A 22,370-nucleotide genomic window follows, 5' to 3' on the forward strand; every position below is an offset into this window, starting at 1 on the left:
ACCCCCCATCCCGGTGGGACCCTATCACGGTGGGACCCCATCCCGGTGGGACCCCCATCCCGGTGGGACCCCATCCCGGTGGGACCCCGCACCCCCCCGCTCACCCCCGTGTCCCCTCCCGCGCTCCGCGGTGGCGCAGCCAGCGCTGCCCCCTGCCGGCGGCCCCGCGCCACTGCCCCGCTCCCTTCCCTCCCTTCCCCTTCCCCTTCCCTCCCCTTCCCGAGGGCATTGATGCGATGCTGCAGGCTCTGACTCCTGCAGGGGTTGGCACTGCCTGGTGGGCACCCTCCTCCTCCTCCTCACCAGGAGAGGGGCAGCCCCTCAGCCCCTTCCACCACCTCAGCCCTTCAATCTGCCCCCACTAAGATCAGTTCTGCCCCGTCTTCCTGAGGACCTGCTGCCTACAGGGGTCCAGGTCACCTGAGAATCATGGAAATGGTTGTTTGGAAAAGCCATCCAAGATCATTGAGTGCAACCACTCCCCCGGCACTGCCATGTTCACCATGGAACCGTGTCCCCAGGTGCCACATCCACAGGTCTTTTGACCACTTCCAGGGATGGTGACTCCACCACTGCCCTGGGCAGTCTGTGCCAAGGCCTGAGCACCATCTTCATGCAGAAATTTTCCCCAATATCCAACCTGAACCACCCCTGGAACAACTTGAGGCCGTTTCCTCTTGTCCAATATTCTCCCAGCCAACAGCATTACAGAATCACAGAATGGTCTGGGGTGGAAGGGACCTTTAAGGGCCACCATGTGTAATCCCCCATCATGGGGAGGGACACTTTCCATTCCATCCTGAAGGGACGCAGCCACAGTCCCCCCTCCCCATCTATCCCCCAGCCCCTGGGCCAGGCTCATGGGCACAGGAGGGCATGGGAGGTTCCTGGCTGTGCCCTTTCCCTCCTCAAAGCCACCTCTGTGCTCCGTCCTTTCATGTCAAGAACATTTTATTTGCAAAGACAAAAAGGCAAGAAACAAACAGCCATTGAAAAACGTACAGCAGGAGAGCACAATAACTTACACTATTTACAGGAACACACCACGGTAGAAAACACACACACACCCCTCATGCTCTGACAAACCCAGCCAGGGCCGGGCTGCACAACCCCCACAGAGACAACACCAGCCTCCAGGGCAGCTGGCCTCTGGGAAAAGCTCCGAGTGTGAAAAGGCATCTGCTGTTGTGCTCCTTGTGCAGAAAGGAGTGATGGAGCAGGGACACAGTGCTGCAGCTGCCCCAGCCTGGCGTGGGGCTGCACCTGGGGGTCCCAGGCCAGGAGGAGCAGTTGTAGGAGCCAGGGCAGAGCTGTGGTGGGTGAGGGGACAAGCCCTGCGGCAGGAGGAAGGTGCAGGGCTGTGCTTTTCTGGGACTGGGTGTGTCCCAGTCACAGCTGGAGCACCATGCAGCACCTGGAGGGGCTGGGGGTCCTCGGCCCTTCCCAGAAGGGTGAGGGGGGCTCAGAAGGACGTGAAGCCTGCAGGAGAGAGCGAAGCTCCAGGGAGCCTGTGGAAAGCAAACTGGAGCCCTGTGCTTGGCAGGGATCGTACCTGGACCCTCTCCAGTGTGGGGCACGGGCAGGACTGGTGAGGAGCACTGGAAGGACTGGTGAGGGGCACAGGAAGGACTGGTGAGGGGCAGTGGGAGAGCACCATGGGAAGCAGGCACTGAGTTTGCAGCACCAAGGCAGGAGGCAGCAATTGAGACCCCAAAGCAGCTGTGCTCAGAGGTGGTGGGGAGGAACAACACACCTGGGGGGGACAGGATGGGACCCCAGAGTTCCCATTCCTCGCAGCTGGCCAGCCCAGCCTGTGTCACCAGAGCTGTAGGTGACAGGGAGAGGACACTGCTCAGGAGGGCTCACAGTGCTTTGGGGGTCCAGTGCTTTTAGGCTCCTGACTCTGGTCCAGCCCTGCTGTGCTCAGCTCAGCTCTGGGGCAGCCCTGCTCCCTCCACAGAGGCTGGAGATGTTGCTGGGGCTGAGGAGACCCCCAGAGCAAGAGTTAGGCCCTGGGGAAAGAAGCATAACCCAGCAACCTGAGGCAGGAGTGCAGGTATGATCACACCCTTGTCACAAATCGAGGTGCCCAAGGGCAGAGAAAAGTGAGGTGTGTGGTACAAAGGCAGCTCCAAAGTGTCCCTGCCCTGGAGGGGCTCTCAGAGGCGCTCTGAGACCACCAGAGGGGACTTCAGGTGTGCAGCCAGCACAGTGCACAGGGATGGAACAGCTCACCACAGGCAAAGAGCCTTCATCCCAGTCCTCCTCCTCCTCCTGTCTCAGCCATCAGAGCTCTGGAGGGCCAGGGTCCAAGGGGCCACCCCTCCTGGACCCACCTGCATGTGGGACCTTGTGCTTTAGTGTTTGGGAGGACCTGCACCCCAAACTGCCCGTGTGGCTCAGAGCTCCCTGACCCCACTGTGCCAGGGCAGCTGCCAGCCTGAGCCGGGGGCCCCAGGGCTCCCCTTGCTTATCTTCAGTGCCTGGCACTGAATCTAGACACAACTACACGTTTGGGAGTGAGAAATCAAACACCACACAGCAGGATCAGCTCCTGGCAGACCATCCCCAGCTTGGGCAGAGGCTTTCACAGCACCCAGGCCCTGCTGCCCTGCAGCTGCAGCAGCCTCTGGCAGAGGTGGCTGGAACCAGCCCACTCCAGCAATGTGCCCTGCACAGACATCTCCCAGTCCAGAGCTTCATCACATCCACAGAGAGTATCTGTGAGAGAAATTTGGGCTGGGCTGAGCTTTCAGAGCCCCCTTTCCATGGGACCAGATGGGAGCCACATCCAGGCTGCCAACCAAGCCAATCACCAATGGCAACACCACAGATCCTCAGACCAGGAACCCCACGAGAAATGGGAGCAAAACCTCGGTGTTGCAACTGCTCTGGGGGATCCCACTGCAAAGGGGGAGCTGGCAGGGCAGGACCCCAGCCCTGCTCCCTGCCCAGGAGAGGCAGGCAGGGGAACACGGGGTGGCTCAGACATGCAGCAAGGTGGGAGCGAGGCCACGTGTCCCCAGGATGAATTCAAGTGTCAAAACCATAACAATAACAATAATTAAGAGAAAAAAAATAAAAAGTCTTACACCACAAACTCCCCACCCCATCCCCAATAGGAAACCCAATGATGACAGCACCCAGCTTGCACCGTGAGGTAGCTACACCAGATCAACACCCACAAAATGCTCTTCTGCATGAGAAACATCAACCCACACAGGTACTAGGACCTACACACACACATACACACACACAGAGCTGTGGGATCACAGTCAGCCCTGGCCTGGTTCCAGCCAGGACAGAGTTAATTTTTGCAGTAGCCAGGAGGGGACATGGCCAGAGCCCAGAGGTTCTTTTAGACACCTCACATCATTGCTGGGGCAGGGACTCTCTTCCAGGGAGAAGGGATCTCTTCCAGTCAGGGTAACACTGTCTGAGCATTTGCATGTGATTTGCTCTCTTTTGTACACTTTTATTATTCATATTGTTGCATGTTTGTAATTAATGTTGTTGCTGTTAATTTTTCTTATCTCATTGCTGTTTCCAGTCAATTGTTCCTATCTCTACCTGTGATTTTTTTACCTTTTGTGGCTCCAGTTCTCCTCTCCATCCCACCACAGGGAAGGAAGGAGGTGGGGATTGTGGCAGCACACAGTTGTAGTGGGAACACTGATTTGGGGAATACCAGTCCTAAACCACAACAGCTTTTTTTTTTCTTTTTTTTTTGGCATCCAAGGTAGGGCTTGAACAGTTGAGATAACAACGGATCTGCCCAGAGTGGGTTGGAAGCAAATTTGATCTAAACATTTTTGATCTAAACATTAGGTGCTGAGGCACTGGTGACAATGTTGCCTGCTCTGCCCATGTGGGTACCTAACCCTGTACATATTTCTGTCTGCTCCCATCACAATCTCTGTCTCAGAGCAGGGAGGGGGATCAGGATTAGTTAGTTTATGACATGATAACATCAAGGGCAGTGAGGGTCATTTGGGATATGTCTTGAGTGTTGCTCTTCTACCCTTACCTGGGGCACTTCCTTTGGGAGTCCATTAATAACAACCATGACCAAGCCATGGGGGAACAGGGGAGGATGATTTTCCCCAGATTTTCACCCACTTTCCTCCTTGAGGCCTGTCAAAACAGCTTTTGAAGCTATAAATTCCCTTTGGATGTTAAGGAAATCATATTTTTGTCAGGTCTCAGTGCAGTCCACATACTCTTTGGAGTAAAGAAAGATTTCTAGGGAGGTTATTCAGAGATCTATCCTGATGGGGAATAGTCATGACTGGAATGAACTTGGGAGAAAATGGGCCACTTTTGGAAGAAATTCTCTCCTGCCATGGTTGGGAAGTGTCCCCCTGAATAAGTACAAGACGCTGTAAAAGTGACAGAGCACTTGAAAGGAGAATGCTGTGGCAATTCCAGCCAGGAGCCCCACTGCAGTGTGCTGGGCCCTGGTCAGCATTCATCAGACACTGCTGCTCACCAGACAGCACCCTCAGGGGAGGAGGAGGAAGGCAGAGCAGCAGGCACCGTGCTTACTCCAGCTGCAGCTGAACCACAGGGACAACCCGTGCTGGCAGCAGTCACCCCCACACAGAAATCCCAGACCAAATCGGTTTGCAAAGAGGGATGAAGAGGAAGCAGGGCCCTCACAGCAGGAAGAAGAGGCAGGGCTGGAGATAATCACCCATCCCTATCCCCAGTGAGCTGAGATGTGAAGAGGTTTCAGCTGCCAGGGGGTTGAGCCCCTGGTGACCCCACTGCTGCAATGCTGGTGCTGCAGCCACGCTGTGGAACCAGATGGAAGGGAAGCCAAGGAACTGGGATCCCTGTCCTGGGACAAGGGCATTGGCAAGGGCACTGGGAAGAGCACAGACACTCTCTGCCTCTGCAGGCAACTCCTGCCAAGCGTGAGGGAAAGGCATTCCCTCAGGGATGATGGAGCAGTGCAGCCAAGCAGGTGGAACAGCACAGAGAAGCTGCCAGCACCTGAGGGAACTGGCTGTGTTAGAGGGATCCCCAGGGATCCAAACAAGCAGCAGTGCCCTGCAGATGCAGATGAGTCCAGTGCACACCACCCATGTGGCAGGAGGGTGTACAGAGCACAGCCTCACTGGCACTGATGTGGATGATTTTCCCCAGTCTTTCACCCAGTTTTCCCCCTTGAGGTCTGTTAAAACAGCTTTTAAGTTCTGAATTCCCTTTGAATGTTAAGGAAATCATATTTTTGCCAAGTCTCCTTAGTGCAGTCCACGTAATCTTAGGAGAAAGAGATTTCTAGGGAGGTTATTCAGGGATCTGAACAGAAGAAGAACAAACAGTGTTAAAGGTGACTCCCCAACTCTGATGATTAAGATCATTGTTTTTCCTTCCTATCAACCTGTGTCTCAGCTGTGTTAAAAGACTGTCTAAGACTGGACCAGCCCATGGACTGTGGAGTGAGGAAATGTCCCCTGTCTCACCAGTACAGCCCAGAGCCTGTGCTGCTGGGAGCAACTGGCCCTCTCCTGAGAGAGAGGGGACACATCACAAGGCATCCTATGGTTTTACCTGCAAGAGCACAGAGAGGAAGTGGGAAGGAAAACCCACCTCTGCCCCAGAAGCATGGCTATGTGAGTTGAGAGGAAAAACAACAACTGCAGGAAATTCTTCAAGGATAAATGCCAGCCCGGCTTCCAGTGGGCATGTACTCAGAATAAAAGGGCTAATATCACTTCTGATCCTCCTGAATGCACCTTCACATCTGCAGGCAGTGAGCAGTGAGCACCCTGACAAGACCCAGGGGGGCCCTGCCTCCAGCCAGGTGGGGAGAGCAGCACTGGGCTCTGCTGGGCTGTGTGGATCCAAGGCTGGCCCAGCAGACCCACAAGAGTGTAAGGCTTTACTCACAATGTACTGATGCCATGGAGATACACAGGGGCAAGATCCATTTCTTCTCCTCAGAGTAGAGGTCTACTCTGGTCAGTAGAACATGGCTGCAGGCAGGTCAGGGTGAGCACTCTGCATGTGAATCATTCTCTCTTTTGTATACTTCTGTTATTGATATTGTTGCTGTTTTACTGTTTGCTTTTTATCTCACTGCTGCTTCCAGCTCTTAAATTGCTCTTATCTCAACCTGTGATCTTCATCTTTTGTGCCTCCAATTCCCCTCTCCACTCTGCTGGGGATGGGGGTGTGAGTGGTACACAGTTTTAGTGGGAGCACTAAATTGGAGAATGCTATTCCTGAGTCAGGACTCTCCTCCCTTCAAACCCCTGCCCCAGCAGACCAGTGCCCCAGCAGCAGCTCCCTCCCTCCACGGGCTGTGAGAGCCTGAGGCTGCTGGACACAGCAGCAAGAGAGGCTCAGGAGTGGCCACTCAGCCCTGCAATACTGAACAGGCACTTTCAGCCTGCACACAGGAAGGTGCTGGTGGCAAAGGCAAAGCAGCTCTGACCCTAGGTGTCCCCTTCAGCCATGGCAGCAGGGAAGGCTCCAGGGCAGGCACTGGAGATCCCAGAGCAGACAGATTCTACAGCCAAACACTTACCAGAGACACCCCCACACACAGAGCCCCTCCAGCCAAGCAAAGGATAAACCAGCTGAGGAATGAGTGCAGGCCTGGGGGGAAACACCTCCTGCAGACCCCCATGGCTGTGTGCCACTGGGTGCTGAGGTCTCTGTGCACTTTTGGCTGCACCCTCAGTTCCACAGGTCACACAGGATGGATGGGAGCCTCTCCTCAACGCAGTCACCAATGCTGGCTGTGCAGGGCTCAGCCACAGTCACAGGGAGCAGGGACTGTCACACACACTCACACACACACACACATGTACCATTTACCCTCCAACAAGGCAAGCCAGCAGGATGGAATTTCCCCAAAATAGGCAACCCCCCCTCCCCCCACCAAATCAATACAGATACTGCTGTCTGTCATGATGCAGAGGAACCCCCTCACTCCAGCCAGAATGCTTGGAACAAGGGCTGGTGGCAGATGACCTGGGGCTGGTCAAGGTATCACCATGGTTGGAGAGAGCAGAGGGGCAATGGTCTGTGCTTGATGGGGCAGGTCCTGGAGCCCCTGGCCTCCAAGATCCCAGTTCAGTGCTGGTGGGATCACACGGAGAAATCCTTAAATTTGAGTTCAAGTGTTGCTTCTTCTGTGGCAAAGGGGAAAGGAGAGTGTGTGAGGCAGAACACCCATCCTGGGGTCTCCTCGGCCATTCCACAAGAACCCTGGGTGGTCCAGGGCAGGACAGAGCAGGGGATGGTCCAGTGGGCCACAGGAGAGATGGTGGGAAGCTCCAGTGTGAGACCAGGGCCTTACCAGCCCTCCTTGAAGAGGAGAGACAGAGGAAAGAGCCTGAAGAATGTGCATCCTTGGGGAATCTCTCCTGGGTGGAGCCCCCAGACCTCAAGGAGATGAGATTGTGCAAGATCATCCGCGGCAGGATTGTCCTTGGAGCAGAGGGGAGTCAGGGGACTTGTGCGAGGTCAGAGTGTGCAACCCCTCCCCGCTCTGCTCCTGCCACAGTGGCCTCTGGCTGCTCCCTGCCTTGCTGGTCCCCTCCAGCCTTGGGTCCATGCAGCCCAGCAGGCCCAGCCTAAGCAAGCTCCAGTCCAGGCAGAGCTCTGAGGGCAGAACCTACGGGAAGGACAGACAGAGCCACAGCAGTGAGATGACAAATCCAGCCTTGGCCTTTTTGCCCTTTAACCTCCATTCTTGCTTCATTTCTCCATCCCAAGGGCTTTAACTGGCTGCAGAAACCCAGCACAAAACCCTGATGGGAGTCACGATGTCCAGAGCAGGGCTGAGCAGGCTGGGCATGTGGGGAAGAGTCCAGAGCCATGGGGCAGTTGAGTTTACAACTGGGGTTTGGAGAGTGCCAAAGGGAACTGAAGCAGGTCTGTCTGGAAGCTGCCCAACGGAGATCATCCCAGGCTTGCTGTGCCTCACGAGATGGAACATGGCAAAGGAGCTCAGAGTGCATCCCTCCAACCACTGGGGACACATCCACAGAGGACAGGGAAGGCTGGGAGTACCAGGAAATCCTTCTGCAGTCCCCACAGCAGAGGTGTCTCACAAGTAATGGCTCCAGAGAAGCACCCTCTCTGTTGTGGTCCTGGCCAGCAGACACCAAATGTCCTCGTGGGGTGGAGAAGACTCCTGCAGGAACCAGCCCGGGAGCAGCACAGCACGGCAGAGGCCACGGGGGCCCACAGTGGCAGGAGGGAACTGGATGTCTCTGAGGAGTCAGGGATCTCTGACCCCCAAAGTCCTTACAGCAGGATGGGTGAGAGGAGAGATGAAACATTTCCTGTTCACTGGAGAACTGTCGAGAAACCTCAGCAGGAGAGCAGGTGGAGCTGCTGGTGCCCCACAGAGCTGCTTCCTCACAGGAGCTGACAGTGCTCGAAGTACCAGGTGCAGCATTGTCCACCCCGTTGGGTCAGGCACAAAGAAATCCCTGTCCTGGGCTGAGCTGCTGTGGATGACTGAGTCCTGAGAGCAGGGGGAGGTACCCTGACCTTCACCCTGCCCCACGCCTTCCAGTCTTTCTGCAGTTTCTAGTTTGACCCCGCAGGCAACCTCCTCCCACTCCAGAGCTTCACTGTCAAGTCGCTGAGGAACAAAGGTGAGAGGGACAGCATGACCCAGGGGTTGGGGCAGGAGCCCCACAGCACTGCCCCACAGGGTGCTCGTTCCCCACCGCCACCATGGCAGCATGCAGCCCCCCAAGCTTCCAGGCCCTTTTCCCTTGGCAGGAGATTGTCTGATGCACTTTGGGGAGAAGGCAAACCCAATGGGGCTCAGCCTCCAGCTCACCCCACTGGCAGCAGCTGGGGACAAAGGGAAAGGGTGACCTCCAGGGCTGACCCCACACCAGGACTCCTACCCGCCTTGAATGAGCTCCAGCTAGGTCCCAGCAGTGATATCCAGGGAGCTGCTTTGCTCCTGGGGCATGGGCTGATTTGGGGGTGGCTGCTGACTCCCAACCCACTATCCATGCAAAGGCACGGGCAGGCCATGGCTTCCCAATGAGTTGCCAAGGTAGATGTGGGCACTTGGCGAGGAAAAAAAACCAAAAAGAAGTGAAACCAAGGCAGGGGAATGACTGGGCCAAGGGGCTGAGTCCATTCTAACAAAGACTTATCAAGTGGGGAAAAACGCAGAATAGTTTCATACCGTGAAGAAGCAGCTCAGACCAGAGAAAAAGGGGGGGGGGGAGAGAGAGAGGAGCAAAGCAACAGTGAGAGGGACAGAGGGAGGGAGAGATGGAGAGAAGAGGGAAGGAGAGACGGAAGAGGAGCATATGAGCAAGAGAGTCAAAGAGCAGGAGGGTCAAGGCAGACTAGTAGCACGGCCCTTTATGGCAAGGACGCGTCGTGGAAGGCAAGGGGTGAGCCCAGGCACGTAATTCCATAACTTTACCCGGCAGTCGCTGTGGCACAGATGGGAGGTGGGGAGAAGGAGAGGCAGAGAGAGACAGAGAAAAAGGAAGGGAGAAAAGGGACAGGGTCGAAAAGAGGATATCAGAGTCTTGCTGCTGAAGAGCTCCCCGAGAGCAGCAGACAATGCCCAGCCCCGAGGGAGAGGGGTCCCTGAGAGGGGAGTAACCCAGGGCATCACCAGAGCGTGGGCAGGGGGTGGCCAGGGACAGCTCTTGGCACTGCAGTGGGCAGGCCTGGCCATGGGCAGGCTACAGTGGGCAGAAGGAGATGAAGGACTAGAGGGACTAAAAAGCTGCGACTCCCTCCCCGCTCCCTGCTCACCCAGCACCCACCCAGGCCCAGGGGCGACAGCTCAAACCCAGGGTCTCCCCCTTCCCAGGGGCCACGGGGGCAGAATGCCCAGGGCTCACCTGGAGGCGGTGAAGATGTGCTTGGAGTTGGTGCAGATGGCGTTGATGGGGCTGTCGTGCCCCTTGATCTCCCCGACTGGGGTGAAGGTGTCCACGTTCCAGACTTTGATGACACCTCCTCGGCAGGCGCTCAGCACCATGGGGCGGCCAGGGATGAAGGCCAGGGCACAGACCCAGTCTTTGTGGGCATTGGGGATTTGCTGTAGGCACAGAGCACAGCCATGAGCAACCTCATCTGCAGCACCACGGGCAGCCTCATGCACCCATCCTGGGTGGCTGGGTCCTCACTGTCTCAGGGAGCTCAGCTCCTCACTGATGCTCTGGGACTGACTGGGACTGTGGAACTGGTGGTGCCCAGGTAGGAGCCAAGGGTGTGGGCTCAAAATCATGGCTTGATTTCTCCCTTGGGCAGGAGACAATTCAGGAATTCTGAATTCCACCCAGAATTCAGGGTGGAACACAAGCACCCACACTGTAACTGATGCCTCAGCCTGTCTGAAGGAGAGCCAGCAATCCCAAGCACCTGCTGGACGAATTATGGGGGCACAGCACACCCTCACACACACGTGGCCCAGCACTGGGAGTGCCCTCCCTGGGGAGCTCCACTGGCACTAGGTTCCTGGACAACCCCCCCTCATCCCAGCAGCAACCCCCCTCTGCCCTGTGCTCCCCTCCAGACCTGGATAAGTTCCTGCTGCTCCAGATCCCACTTCTTTATGCCGTTGTCCCTGGAGCCACTGAAGAGGACATCTCCCTGGATGGCCAGGCACTCGATGCCATCGTAGTGAGGGGGCTCGAAGTTGTGAGTGGGGCCAATATTGCCCACCATGCCCTCCGTGATCTCAAACACCTGGGGAAGAGCAGCAGGTAACAAACCACAGATGGCACTGGGGACTCCCTCCCCTGGGGAGCTTGGCCACCACCCTCCGTGTGCCAGGCTCAGGGCACCTAGAGTGATGCTGGAAATGGGATGGGGCATTGGCTACTGGAGGCTGTTGGGGCTGAGGGTTCTGCCACAAGCAGAGGAGCTCTGCCACCAGGAACAGCCTCACTCTGCTGCATTTTACTCATGGTGAGCCTTCACACTCCTCTGGAGCCAGGCTGACAGCTGAGGGGGATCCTGTCTCACCATCTCACCACTCCTCCTCACTTCCCTGGGACAGCTCTAATTCAACCTGCTAAAACCTGAAAGGAAGGGACAGACTCCTGCTGTGCTGGAGCTGTGACTGAGCAGGCACAAGGCATCTTCATCAGGGGGGGATAATTGAGCAGAACAGGGTGAACTGCTCATCTGGGTCAGCCCTCACATGCATATCCCAGCCAGAGCGTCTGATGCATGAGAGAAATGCAACTTCATCTCCAAAGGTGCATTGTGGACCAAGCAAAAGGCAAGATTTGGGAAGAGGAAACAAGTGAAAACCTCACATGCAGAGGTGAAAACAGAATCTGGGCTCAGCTTTCAGGAGGAGGGAAGAGTGAGGGGTTCCCAACATCTGGACTTCCCTACAGGACTGGGGGTGCTGCTCCCAAGGAGCAGAGTACCTTGACGTAGTGATCTTTGGAGCCTGTGACCACCAGGTCGTGGTTGCTCGCCGTCTGGTTCACTGTCAGGCACATCACGGGCCCGATGTGGCCACTGAGCTTCCCCACGGGCTGCAGCCTGGGAGCGAGGGCACAGCTCAGCCCCTGCTGCGCTGGAGCTGCTCCCAAGGGCCCTCCCAGCCCAGGGCCCTCCCAGCCCAGCCTCCCGCAGCCCGGGCTGCCCCAGCCGGGGCTGATCCCCCGGGGAGAGCGGGCAGGGAGAGCCCATTGCCCGGGATCCAGGGCAGGAGGGCAGGAGAGTGTGCCAGCAGCTGGGTGCACAGCCTGAGTGTGCCAGCAGCTGGGTGCACAGGGTGAGTGTGCCAGCAGCTGGGTGCACAGGGTGAGAGTGTGCCAGCAGCTGGCTGCACAGCCTGAGTTTAGTATTTACATTTTGGTTCAAACTGTTTCACTGGTTTTTAGAGATTTTTGAGGTTTTGGTTTTTTTTCTTCTGGGGATTTGTTTTTCCCAGCTTACAGCTGTATGTTATCTGTTTCTTCAGGGAGGTCTTGCCTTTAACAGGTGTCCTCACACAGGGCATCACTAAAATGCTGATTTTTGCTTTTTTTTGGTGGAGATTTGGATTGAAGGTACTTGAGATGATAGTTTGTGTTTAGATTTAAATGTTTATTTTTTAAAATTTATGTTATTAGTCTCACAGGTAGTGAGTAGTTTTGTAGTAGTTTTGTAGTATTTTACTAATAAGGTACAAAAGGGTTAACTATTTTTTGTTATAAGGTTAAATTGTCTAATTAAGAAATTATATCTAAATTATTTTTACTTTTAATTTAATAATTAATTATTTGAAGTCTGCAAAGCACTTTTTTGTCTAATTATAAAATACTACTTAAACTTATGAAGACGAAGGTGAAGAAGAAGAACTGGTTTATGTTCTAAAACTTTTATCTTGTTCTATATATATTACTATATTTTAAAACTTGATATTTTAAGTTTTTTATTTTGTGATATTATATACTTTTAATTAAACTACATACTACAGCCTGAGTGTGTGCCAACGTCTGGCTGCAGAGCCCAGGCTGCTCATCACCCCTTGGGTCACAACTGTAAATCTTAAATTTACAAATCTTAAATCTTAAGAATTTTTTTAAAAAATTCTTTTAACCCTAAATTAAGACTTATGATCTTAAAAATATCAATTTAAAAAAATGTGTTTAGATTTAAATGTTTATTTTTTAAAATTTATGTTATTAGTCTCACAGGTAGTGAGTAGTTTTGTAGTAGTTTTGTAGTATTTTACTAATAAGGTACAAAAGGGTTAACTATTTTTTGTTATAAGGTTAAATTGTCTAATTAAGAAATTATATCTAAATTATTTTTACTTTTAATTTAATAATTAATTATTTGAAGTCTGCAAAGCACTTTTTTGTCTAATTATAAAATACTACTTAAACTTATGAAGACGAAGGTGAAGAAGAAGAACTGGTTTATGTTCTAAAACTTTTATCTTGTTCTATATATATTACTATATTTTAAAACTTGATATTTTAAGTTTTTTATTTTGTGATATTATATACTTTTAATTAAACTACATACTACAGCCTGAGTGTGTGCCAACGTCTGGCTGCAGAGCCCAGGCTGCTCATCACCCCTTGGGTCACAACTGTAAATCTTAAATTTACAAATCTTAAATCTTAAGAATTTTTTTAAAAAATTCTTTTAACCCTAAATTAAGACTTATGATCTTAAAAATATCAATTTAAAAAAAAATTAAAATCTTAAATTTTAAATTACAAAAATCTTAAATTTAAGATTTAAGAAAATCTTATCTTTAAGAAAATCTTAAATTTAAATCTTAAATTAATCTTTAATTCTTAAATTAAGATTTATGATCTTAAAAAATCTTAAAATTTAAAAAATTTAAATCTTAAATTTTAAATTGAAAAATCTTAAATTTAAGAAAGCTTTATAAGCTTAAATTGTTTTCAATTGAAAATCTTAAATGTTAAATTTAAAAAAATCTTAAAATTTAAGATCTTAAAAAATCTTTTTAAACCAAAACCACTCCAATCCCGTAGGAAAGCATCCTGAAAACTTTTATTCCAGGCACCTTGCGCTGTGACAAAGGCTTTCATTTCCCCCGGGGCATCCCTGCAGCCGCTGGGAGCCCCCGGCCGAGCTCAGCTCCGCCGCTCACCTGCTCAGCCGCTCACCTGCTCAGCTCCCAGACGCGGACGGCGTTGCCCGCGGCCGCGTAGAGCGCGGTGCCCGAGGGGTTGAGCGCGATCTGGTTGATCTGGTGCTCCCCCTGCACGCTGGTCACCGTGCGGCTGCTGGTCCCGGCACACGCATCCCCGGAGATCACCTGGCCAGACGACCTGAAGGGAGGACAGGTCAAAGAGGTGATGTATGGACCTGAAGGGAGGACAGGTCAAAGGGGCGATGGATCGTACATGTTAGGGAGTAATTAGCATCGACTCCGTGATTGCAGGAGGCTGATCACAGAATCACAAGGTTGGAAGAGACCTTCAAGATCATCAAGTCCAACCCAGCCTCAACACCTCAACTGGCACCCAGTGCCACATCCAGGCTTTGTTAAACACACCCAGGGATGGTGACTGCACCACCTCCCCGGGTAGGACATTCCAGAACTTTATCATTCTTTCAGTGAAAAACCTTTTCCTGATATCCAACCTAAATTTCCTTTGCTGCAGCTTGAGGCTGTGACCTCTCGTTCTGCCACTTGCTGACTGGAGAAAGAGCCCAGCCCCACCTGAGCACAGCCACCTTTCAGGAGCTGTAGAGTGATAAGGTCACCTCTGAGTCTCCTTTCTCCAGGCTGAACACCTCCAGCTCCCTCAGTGGTTCACCCTATAACTTTACTGTACTATCCTATACTATGTGGCTGCATTTCTCCTCACAGAGAAAAGCAAGGCACAATTTTTCCCAAGGATTTTCTGGGAAAGGCAGAGAGAAGCACCAGAGAAGAGAAAAACAATTCTTATCTCTCTTCTCTGTTCCTGTTGTTTTGCACACGTGGAATGTGTTAGGATATTGTTTACCTGAAGGAACTGGTAATTGGATTCTGCTGAGGATTGTTTTGTTTCCTTGGCCAATCACACAAAGCTGTTGCCCAACTGTCGAGAGGCAGTCATGAGTTTTCTTTAGTATTCTTTAGCAATCTTTGTAATATCAACATAGTACAATATAGTATAATAAAGCAAGTGTTCAGCATTCCAAAGCCTTGGACTCAGATGTCAATCATTCCTGTGATGGGGGCACCCTGATATTACTATAATACTGTATTGTACTATTAAGAAAAAACCCATCTGTGGAGACAGATGGGCATGCCAGTCCTCTCCCTTGGAGAGACATCCCTTGAATGGACTATGATAAGATCTTCTCAAACTCTCCTGGATTGAGAAATCCTCCGTGGTCACGGTGAGTTCCCAGCATGCTCTGGAACCCCATGTAGATTCATTGGGACCAATTGGTTTTTCCCCCTTTGTACCACCCCCGCTTTTCCCCATAAAACCCCCAGCAGTTTCTGCCCTGTTCAGGGGAGAGCTGCTGTCCCTGGACTCCTTTGCAGGGTGCTGGAACAAAGGAACTCTGCAGAACAACCACACGGTGCTCCTGTCTCTTTGTCCCCATGTTGGCCTGGGTACACCTTGCAAGGCAGAGCTGAAATCACTGCTCAGAGCTGAGCTGCCTGCCCCTTGCTGAGGTTACCCCGTGGCTGAAGGACTGCCTGAGACCCCTAGAAAGTTGTTTCTTGGGGGACCTCTCTCTGGGAAGGTTGTGGCATCCAGGTCGAGCCATCAGACCCCCCATTGCTCTTGCAGACAGTCTGATACAGCCTTGACCTAATTGGTCATTGAATCCAAAACACCATCACCAGTGGCCAATTAAGACATCAACCTTTGGTAAACAAATCTCCATAACACATTCCACATGTGCACAATGACAGGTGCAGCAAGTGGAGATAAGAATTGTTTCTCATTCTTTTCTCTGAGCCTTCTCACAGCTTCCCAGGAAAATCCTGGGAGAGAACTGTCTCTCTCTGTTCAGAGAATATGTGATTACCACAGGTGATGCCTTGTCAAGGCTGAACAAAGCCTAGAACAGAGACTAGACAGAGCTAAAGAATAAAGTAGGGAGTTATTAGAAGGCCTCAATAGATCCACCTTGGGCAGCACAAGAGCCCAGCAGTTTAGATTTTGTCTGGGGCAAAGTAACCTTATAAAAATACCACTACTATGGTAGAATTGTGCCTAAAGGCAAAAAAGCTTTTATTCTCAATTGCAGCTTTTTTGATACTCAAGGCACTTAGTATGAGTTTCTACTAAAAGCTAAAATCTATATTCTAAATCTATATTTCTATTTCACTTTGTAGCTTTATATATCTCAGTTTCTCCTGGGGTTTCAGTTCAATCCTTGTGCTTAGATTTCCCTCCAGGCCTGTGCCCTGAAGGGCTTGTATTGCAATACCAGCCAGGGCTACACCCCAGGTGAACCAAAATGGTCACAAAATGGATGATAGGTCATGGGGTCTCTCTCTTTTTAAAGTTCTGGTCGATTTGCATATTGGAGTTAATTGTCCAATTACAGCTCCAGCCCCTGCAGTCCCATCCTTCTTGTTTTTCTCTCTTCAGCCCACGGTGTTTGTGCTCTTGGGCCTGAGATTTGGATCATTTGTCCTTGGTCCCCAGCTAGAGCAGGAAATGTTTTGTCTCCCTGTTCTGTGAAGAGAGCTTACTATCCCTTTATATGAAGCCCAGACCCACACACTAAAGCAGCAGAGAATCTGAAAAATAGAAAAGCCAAAACCTGAGGCATCAGGGAAGATGAGACCAGAGCCACTGAGGAACCACAGGGTTGGCTCCAGGCTGGCACAGCTGGGTCCCACACTGAGGAAAGGCCCTGGAGTATCCCTGTCCCTCTGGCCACAATGGGACCAAGAGGAGCCTTGTCCCACAGGCCAGTGCTCAGCCTGCAAAGGCAGCCAAGGATGCAGGGTCTGTGCACGACTCAGAGCATCCTGCCCTGGTTTCCAGCTGAGTTTGCTCTGCTCTCCTCCCGTGCCTCTGCTTCCCACAGGAAGAGCTGTGGGTGCTGGCAGCCAGCACAGGGAAGCAGAGGTCTTGGCCTCTGTGCCGAGAGAGAAGCCCAGGCAGATGAGCTGAGGCTGCATGGAGAAAGGAGACCTGTGCCAGGGCAAGTGGGTAACTCTGACCTACCATACGGTCCTAACCTTTGAGCCCTACTCCAGACTGGCAGCCACAGCTCCAGTCTGTTCCACGCTCCTTTCTGGTCCTCAAACTCCTCACAGAGACCACGTTTTCCACTGAAGAGCCTGTGATTTACCCAGGCACTCTGCTGTTTGGGGCTGTGCCCCCCTGCTGGAGCTGCCAGCTCTCCTGACCACCCCCAGAACAGCTGCAAAATCTCTCCAAAGCTCCTGACCCTTAACAAGTGCTGGATCTGCACCTGGGACACAACAATCCTGGCTGTGTGAATACAGCAGGGAACAGAGGCTGGAAAGCAGCTGTGGGAAGGGACCTGGGCATCCTGGTCAGTGTATGTGAGTCAGCAGTGCCCTGGCAGCCAGGAGGGACATCCATGTGCTGGACACACCAGGCACAGCATGGCCAGCTGGGCAAGGGAGGGGATTGTCCTGCCCTGCTCTGCACTGGGATAGCCTCACCTCAAGTCCTTGGTGCAGTTTTGAGCACCACAGTATAAAAAAGACATGAAGTCACTGGAGAGCATCCTAAGGAGGGCCATGAGAATGGTGAAAGGTCTGGAGGAGAAGCCTCATGAGGGGCACCTGAGGTCACTTGGTTTGTTCAGCCTAGAACAGACTGAGGGGAGACCTCACTGGGGTCTTCAGCATCCTCATGAGGGGCAGCAGAGGGGCAGGTACTGATCTATTTCCTCTCATGATGTGACAGGACTCATGGGAATGGCTGGAGCTGAGCTGGGAGATGTTTAGTTTGGATGTTAGGAAAAGGTTCTTCCCCCAGAGGGTGTTGGGGCACTGAACAGGCTCCCTGAGAAATGGGCACAGCTCCAAGCCTGTCTGAGTTCAAGAAGTGTTTGAACAACGCTCCCAGACACAGGGCAGGATTATTGGTGTGTCCTGCGCAAGGCCAGGAGGTGGGCTTGATGATCCTGAGGGTCCCTTCCAACTCAGCACATCCTGTGATTTCATGACCCTGAGGCTTTGCTGCAGGAGGTCTCCATGAGTTCCCTCACCCCAACCTCTCCCAACCTCCCTGTTCCCTAGGAAAGCAGCACTGCAAACTGGCACTAAGGAGCTGTATCTGGCCATGTCCCAGCCCCTGTAGGTTCTGGAAATGGCTTCTGCAAAGGCAGAGAAGCCCAGAGTGCCCAGGCCCCCGGGCTGCACGTACGTGAGGGTGCGGATGCAGCGGGCGGAGTCGCGGATGTCCCACACTTTGATGTACGACGTGGACACGGTGAACACCAGCCCCGTGTGGCTGCAGTACTTGATGGAAACCACATTGTTTGGGTGGCCCTTGAGAGAAGCGATTTCCTGGCCTGTCACCAGGTTCCACATTTTGCAGCTGCGGTCTGTGGGAGGAAGAACATGCCCAGGAGTGTTGGGGGTGTCTCCTCCAAGGGCATGGTGGCCTGGGAACAATATGCCTTCTGAGCACATCCCCACCCACAGGGCCAGAGGAAAGGAGCCAGCCAGCCCCAGCACAGGGGCAGGACAGGGCAGGGCTCAACACTGAAGACAGGAACCAGCGCTGTAATGCCAACACTTCCCGTGCTCCCAATGCCAACCTGCTCCCACAGCATCTGCATCCTCCCTGCCCCCTCTGCCCATCACCCACCTTTGGAGCCGGTGAAGAGCAGCTCATCGGTGGCATCCAGGCAGAGCACAGGCTTGGTGTGTCCCTCTGCCACCGAGACACACTGCAGCGGGGCTGTCCGGGCATTCTTGGTGCCACCCACGGGGTTAATGATGCCCCTTCACAGGAGAGAGAGAACAGGTACAGCGCAGGGTGGAGAGGCACGGTGCCCACAGTCCCAGGGCATGGGACAACGTGAGCTGTCTCACACCAAGCACCTCCCACTGCCCAGCACTGAGACAGGCTGCTCCAGCTGAACGTGGCCTGTCTGAGGTGAGGTCTCTGTGGAAACCCCAGAATGTCCCCATGGGCACCCCCTGCCCACCTCTGCCCCTGCCCTCAGACACGGAAAGGGGGAGGCTGCCCAGTGACCTCTGCTCTCCCCCCAAACCTCTCCTGCCTCACCAGCACAGACCCAGGACAGTTCAGGAGACTCAGCCCCTTGGCCCCTGAGGTCCATTTGTGGACTGTCCAGCCTGAAGCTGAAGCTCTGCTGGGATAATGTTTCAGAGTACCAGTACCAGCACCCCCATCCCTTGGAGGCTGTCACCCTTTGGCTGGTGGCATTTGAAGACAGGGCCTCACTCCTTTACACAGATCACAAGGGTGACAAAGGGCACCACCAGCATCTGCCCCCCACATCCCTGCTGCAATGGCTGTTCCTGCCCCCACTGCTGGCTCTGGGCAGGAGAGCACCTACCCCTGCCAAATCTGCTGCCAAGGAACACTGCTGTGTGTCCTGGGGGACATATCTGCCAATCCCCTCCACTTCAGACATGCTCAGGGTGCTGAGGACCACCAGCCTGACCCTCCTGTGTGTGACCCCCATGTGCCTGGTCATCAAGCACAGCCACAACACCCAAAGTTGTGCTAGTTTTTTCTTACAGACAGGGAAACTGATGCATGGGGCTAGAGAAGGGCGAGGTTTGCATTAGTTGTGAGGACAAGCACAGAGTCATTAACTGGGTTTGGAAATCAAACATGCATGTGATGTTCCTCAGCTCTGCACTTACCAATGCCAAGCCAACAGCCTTCCCCTCACCCCCAGTGCTTCCAACAGCCTCAAAGCAGCACTGAATCCAAGGGGAAATCCCTGCACTGCATCTTCCATGGACTTTGAGTGGCTCCCTGACTACAAACTTCCCAGGTGACTCTCTAAGACTGGTCTGGTGTCACTTCTGCAGCAATGGGGGCCTGCAGGAGCTCAAGGCACAGGCAGAGGGAGGGGACACCTGGGTGCTGGAGGGCTGATCATGGAACCATGGAATTGTTTGGGTTGGAAGGCACTTTAGACACCATCTCATTCCATGCCCGTGCCATGAGCAGGGACACCTTAGACTAGACCAGGTGACTCCAAGCCCCATCCAGCCTGGCCTTAGACACTTCCAGGGATCCAGGGGCAGACACAGCTGCTCTGGGCACTCTGTACCAGGGCCTCCCCATCCTCAGAGGGAAGAATTGCTCCTAACATCTAGTCCAAATCTCTCCTCTTTCAGTTTTAAACTGTTCCCTCTTGTCCTGTCACTATTTGCTCATGTAAAAAGTTGCTCTCCCTCTTTATTACAAGGCCCTTTAGGCACTGGAAGGCTGCAATGTTTCTAAAGGATGGGGGAAATGTGGCCCTTGTTCTGGGAAACCTCTGTAGTGAGGTGGATGCAGGGAGAGAAGCCCAGGAGAACCTTAACTTCAAGGCTGAGCTCTGCACCACAATCTGACTTGATTTCTTCAGGAAAGAGACTGACCTTTTCCAACTCAGCACAACCAGGCAGGAGGTGAACCTGAGATAACTGCCTGGAAGAAGCTTGCACAAAGGATGTACTGCAAGCACCCTTCCCCATCATCTCCCCATCCTGCTGGAGAGCTGGGGAAGGGGTGGGACGTGGTTGGCCTCATGCTGGCAAGAAACCATCAGAGCTGGAGGAGAACATGCTGCCAACCCAAAGCAGCCAGCACCCATCAGTGAGCCCAGCACCACGTACCAAGGGCTAATCCAAGCAGGAACAGTTTGGACTTGCAGCTGAGGGACAGCATCAGGCACCAGAGGGGGCATGCCAGGGGGACAGACACACAGGCTGGGATGGGGGGAGAGCAGCAAGCTGCAGGCAGAGCATGCAGGGACAGGGAGAGCAGGCATCTGACAGAGAGAAGGAGGAGTGGAGGAAGGGATAATAAATAGAAAGTTGTCTATACCTCAGCACCTCCGAGACAGAGGAATCGCTGTCATCAGACCTAGGGGCAGAAAATTAGCAGGATTATGGGAGAGAAAACCCAGACTAGAGAAGGCAGCGGTGGAGTCAGAGGTGGAAGATTGTTATTGCATCCAAGCCATGTAGGACAGAGAGAAGGAGTGGAGGGAGGGAGAAGGAGAAGCACACATGGAGAACCAAGGGAGAGCAGAAGAGCAGGAGGGCATGTGAGGATCAGACAGCAGGTCTCCATCAGGGAACACCAGCGCTGCTAGCAAGCCCAGAGCAGCACTCGACCAGAGCAGCCCAGCTGCCAGGAGAGGCTGGAGCAGCATTTGTGGCTGGATGCCAGTCCATCAGCTTCCTTTGAGCCCTCATCCCCTCACCCCATCCTGCTCCCTCATCTTTCCAGGGGTCCAAGTCTGGCACCACCCTGTCTGCAGGCAGAGGCCAGGACTGTGAGCTCAGAGGGGCACAGTGGGCAGGAGCACAGCCCTGGCACGGCAGCTGCCCCACCACAGGGAGCAGCAGGGAGGTGAAGTGGTGACAGGACACTGGCTGGAGCCAATCCAAGCCCTGGTGTTCCTATATACCCCACAGGACTCGGTACGTGCCATGTGCTATCCTGGTCTGGGTTCCCCTTGCTCAGACACTCTCACCCCAGCAGGACTTACTTGTCCAAGGCAGATCCCTGGCTCTGGGTGCTCGTGAGACGGGAGAAGACGTTGCGGTCATTGCGCGGACGAGTGGGTGGGGATGAGGGTGGTGTGAAGCCAATGTCTGTAGGCCTGAGCCAAAGGATCAGAGTGACACGTGACTTGGGAACTGCTCACCTGGCATCTGACTGGCACCAGAAAGAATCCTGGGCCACACAGCCCCCCTGCCCACGTCACTGATCCTCCCAAGCTCACCTGGCAGGTTGCCCACGGTCATAGGATTTCCGCCGTGTCAGAGGCGAAGTGTCCGAGCCCCGGGACTGCCTGGGACTGCAGCAAGTGAACAAAGCAGAGTGGGTGCCTGCCCCTGCACCAGGATCCCTCCACAGTGAACACCTCTGTCCTCCCCCAGAAGAGCAAACAAGAGATTGGGCTGGAGCCACAATCTCATGGCAGCCCACAAGAGCAGGGGCAACCCAAGACACCTTCAAAAAGGCTGATAACCCAGAGCAGGGAGTTGGGGACCTCCCCCTTCTCTCCCCGCTCCTGAAGTATCCTCCTCTCCATCTGCAAAGGACACCAACGTACTCCTACACTCTCCAAGCCCCGCTGAGGAAATTCACCACTGCATGCTGTAGCCAAGCATGGATAGATGCAGGACTGGGCTCCCCTTCACCTCTCTGCACCTCCACAGGCCAGGCACAGCTTCCCCAGGCCCAGGCCTCCTTGAGCCTCCCCGCCACTCGTGGCCCATGCTCACAAGGTGCTCCCTCGCGTGGGCAGGCTGATGGTGCGCGACACCTTCTCCTTGTAGTAGGGGTCCCGGATGGAGAAGCCGATCCCGTCCTCTTTGATCTCCATGAGGGATGCCAAGGACTTGGTGATGTTCTTGGTGGAGACGTCCAGCGTGGGTCCCAGACACTCAGCTGACACTGCCTTCATCTGCCCCGAAAGCTTGGGCTCTCCCTAGAGCAGGGCAGAGGACTCAGGGCAGGCAGCACGGGGGGCAGCGGGAGCAGCCAGCGATGTGGGCTGGAAGAGTTTGTGCTCTCTGGCCACAAACCAGCTCCCCCATGTCCCAATGGAATGCCCATCACAGCCAGCCCTCCAGCAAACATGACAGCCTGTACAGAACAATGGCTGCTTCCCTCCACGGGGACATCCTCAGTGCCACTCAGATTTGGAAGGTACTGCCTGGTGTGGTGAGTGTTTCCCAAGTCTCTGGTGCTCCAGGACAGGACCACTGTACCAGGAGACCT

The 22,370-nt window shown here is 53.5% G+C and overlaps 1 protein-coding gene across 1 annotated transcript in view; it reads right to left on the bottom strand.

Moving 5' to 3' along the window:
* Positions 1-8,553: 8,553 nt before the first annotated feature.
* The window catches only part of KIF21B (kinesin family member 21B), a 42,779-nt gene continuing 28,962 nt past the window's right edge, over positions 8,554-22,370 (bottom strand). The window contains exons 25-35 of the mRNA XM_041489597.1: positions 21,872-22,077; positions 21,367-21,441; positions 21,130-21,243; positions 20,460-20,498; positions 18,252-18,388; positions 17,805-17,985; positions 13,602-13,766; positions 11,391-11,508; positions 10,528-10,698; positions 9,849-10,048; positions 8,554-8,608 (exon numbers count right to left, since the gene is read on the bottom strand). Coding sequence (XP_041345531.1) covers positions 8,554-8,608; positions 9,849-10,048; positions 10,528-10,698; positions 11,391-11,508; positions 13,602-13,766; positions 17,805-17,985; positions 18,252-18,388; positions 20,460-20,498; positions 21,130-21,243; positions 21,367-21,441; positions 21,872-22,077 — 1,461 coding nt within the window. The remainder of the gene's footprint in view (positions 8,609-9,848; positions 10,049-10,527; positions 10,699-11,390; positions 11,509-13,601; positions 13,767-17,804; positions 17,986-18,251; positions 18,389-20,459; positions 20,499-21,129; positions 21,244-21,366; positions 21,442-21,871; positions 22,078-22,370) is intronic.

Source organism: Pyrgilauda ruficollis, unplaced genomic scaffold (genome assembly GCF_017590135.1).
Source record: "Pyrgilauda ruficollis isolate IOZ18807 unplaced genomic scaffold, ASM1759013v1 scaffold95, whole genome shotgun sequence".
NCBI lineage: Eukaryota > Metazoa > Chordata > Aves > Passeriformes > Passeridae > Pyrgilauda > Pyrgilauda ruficollis.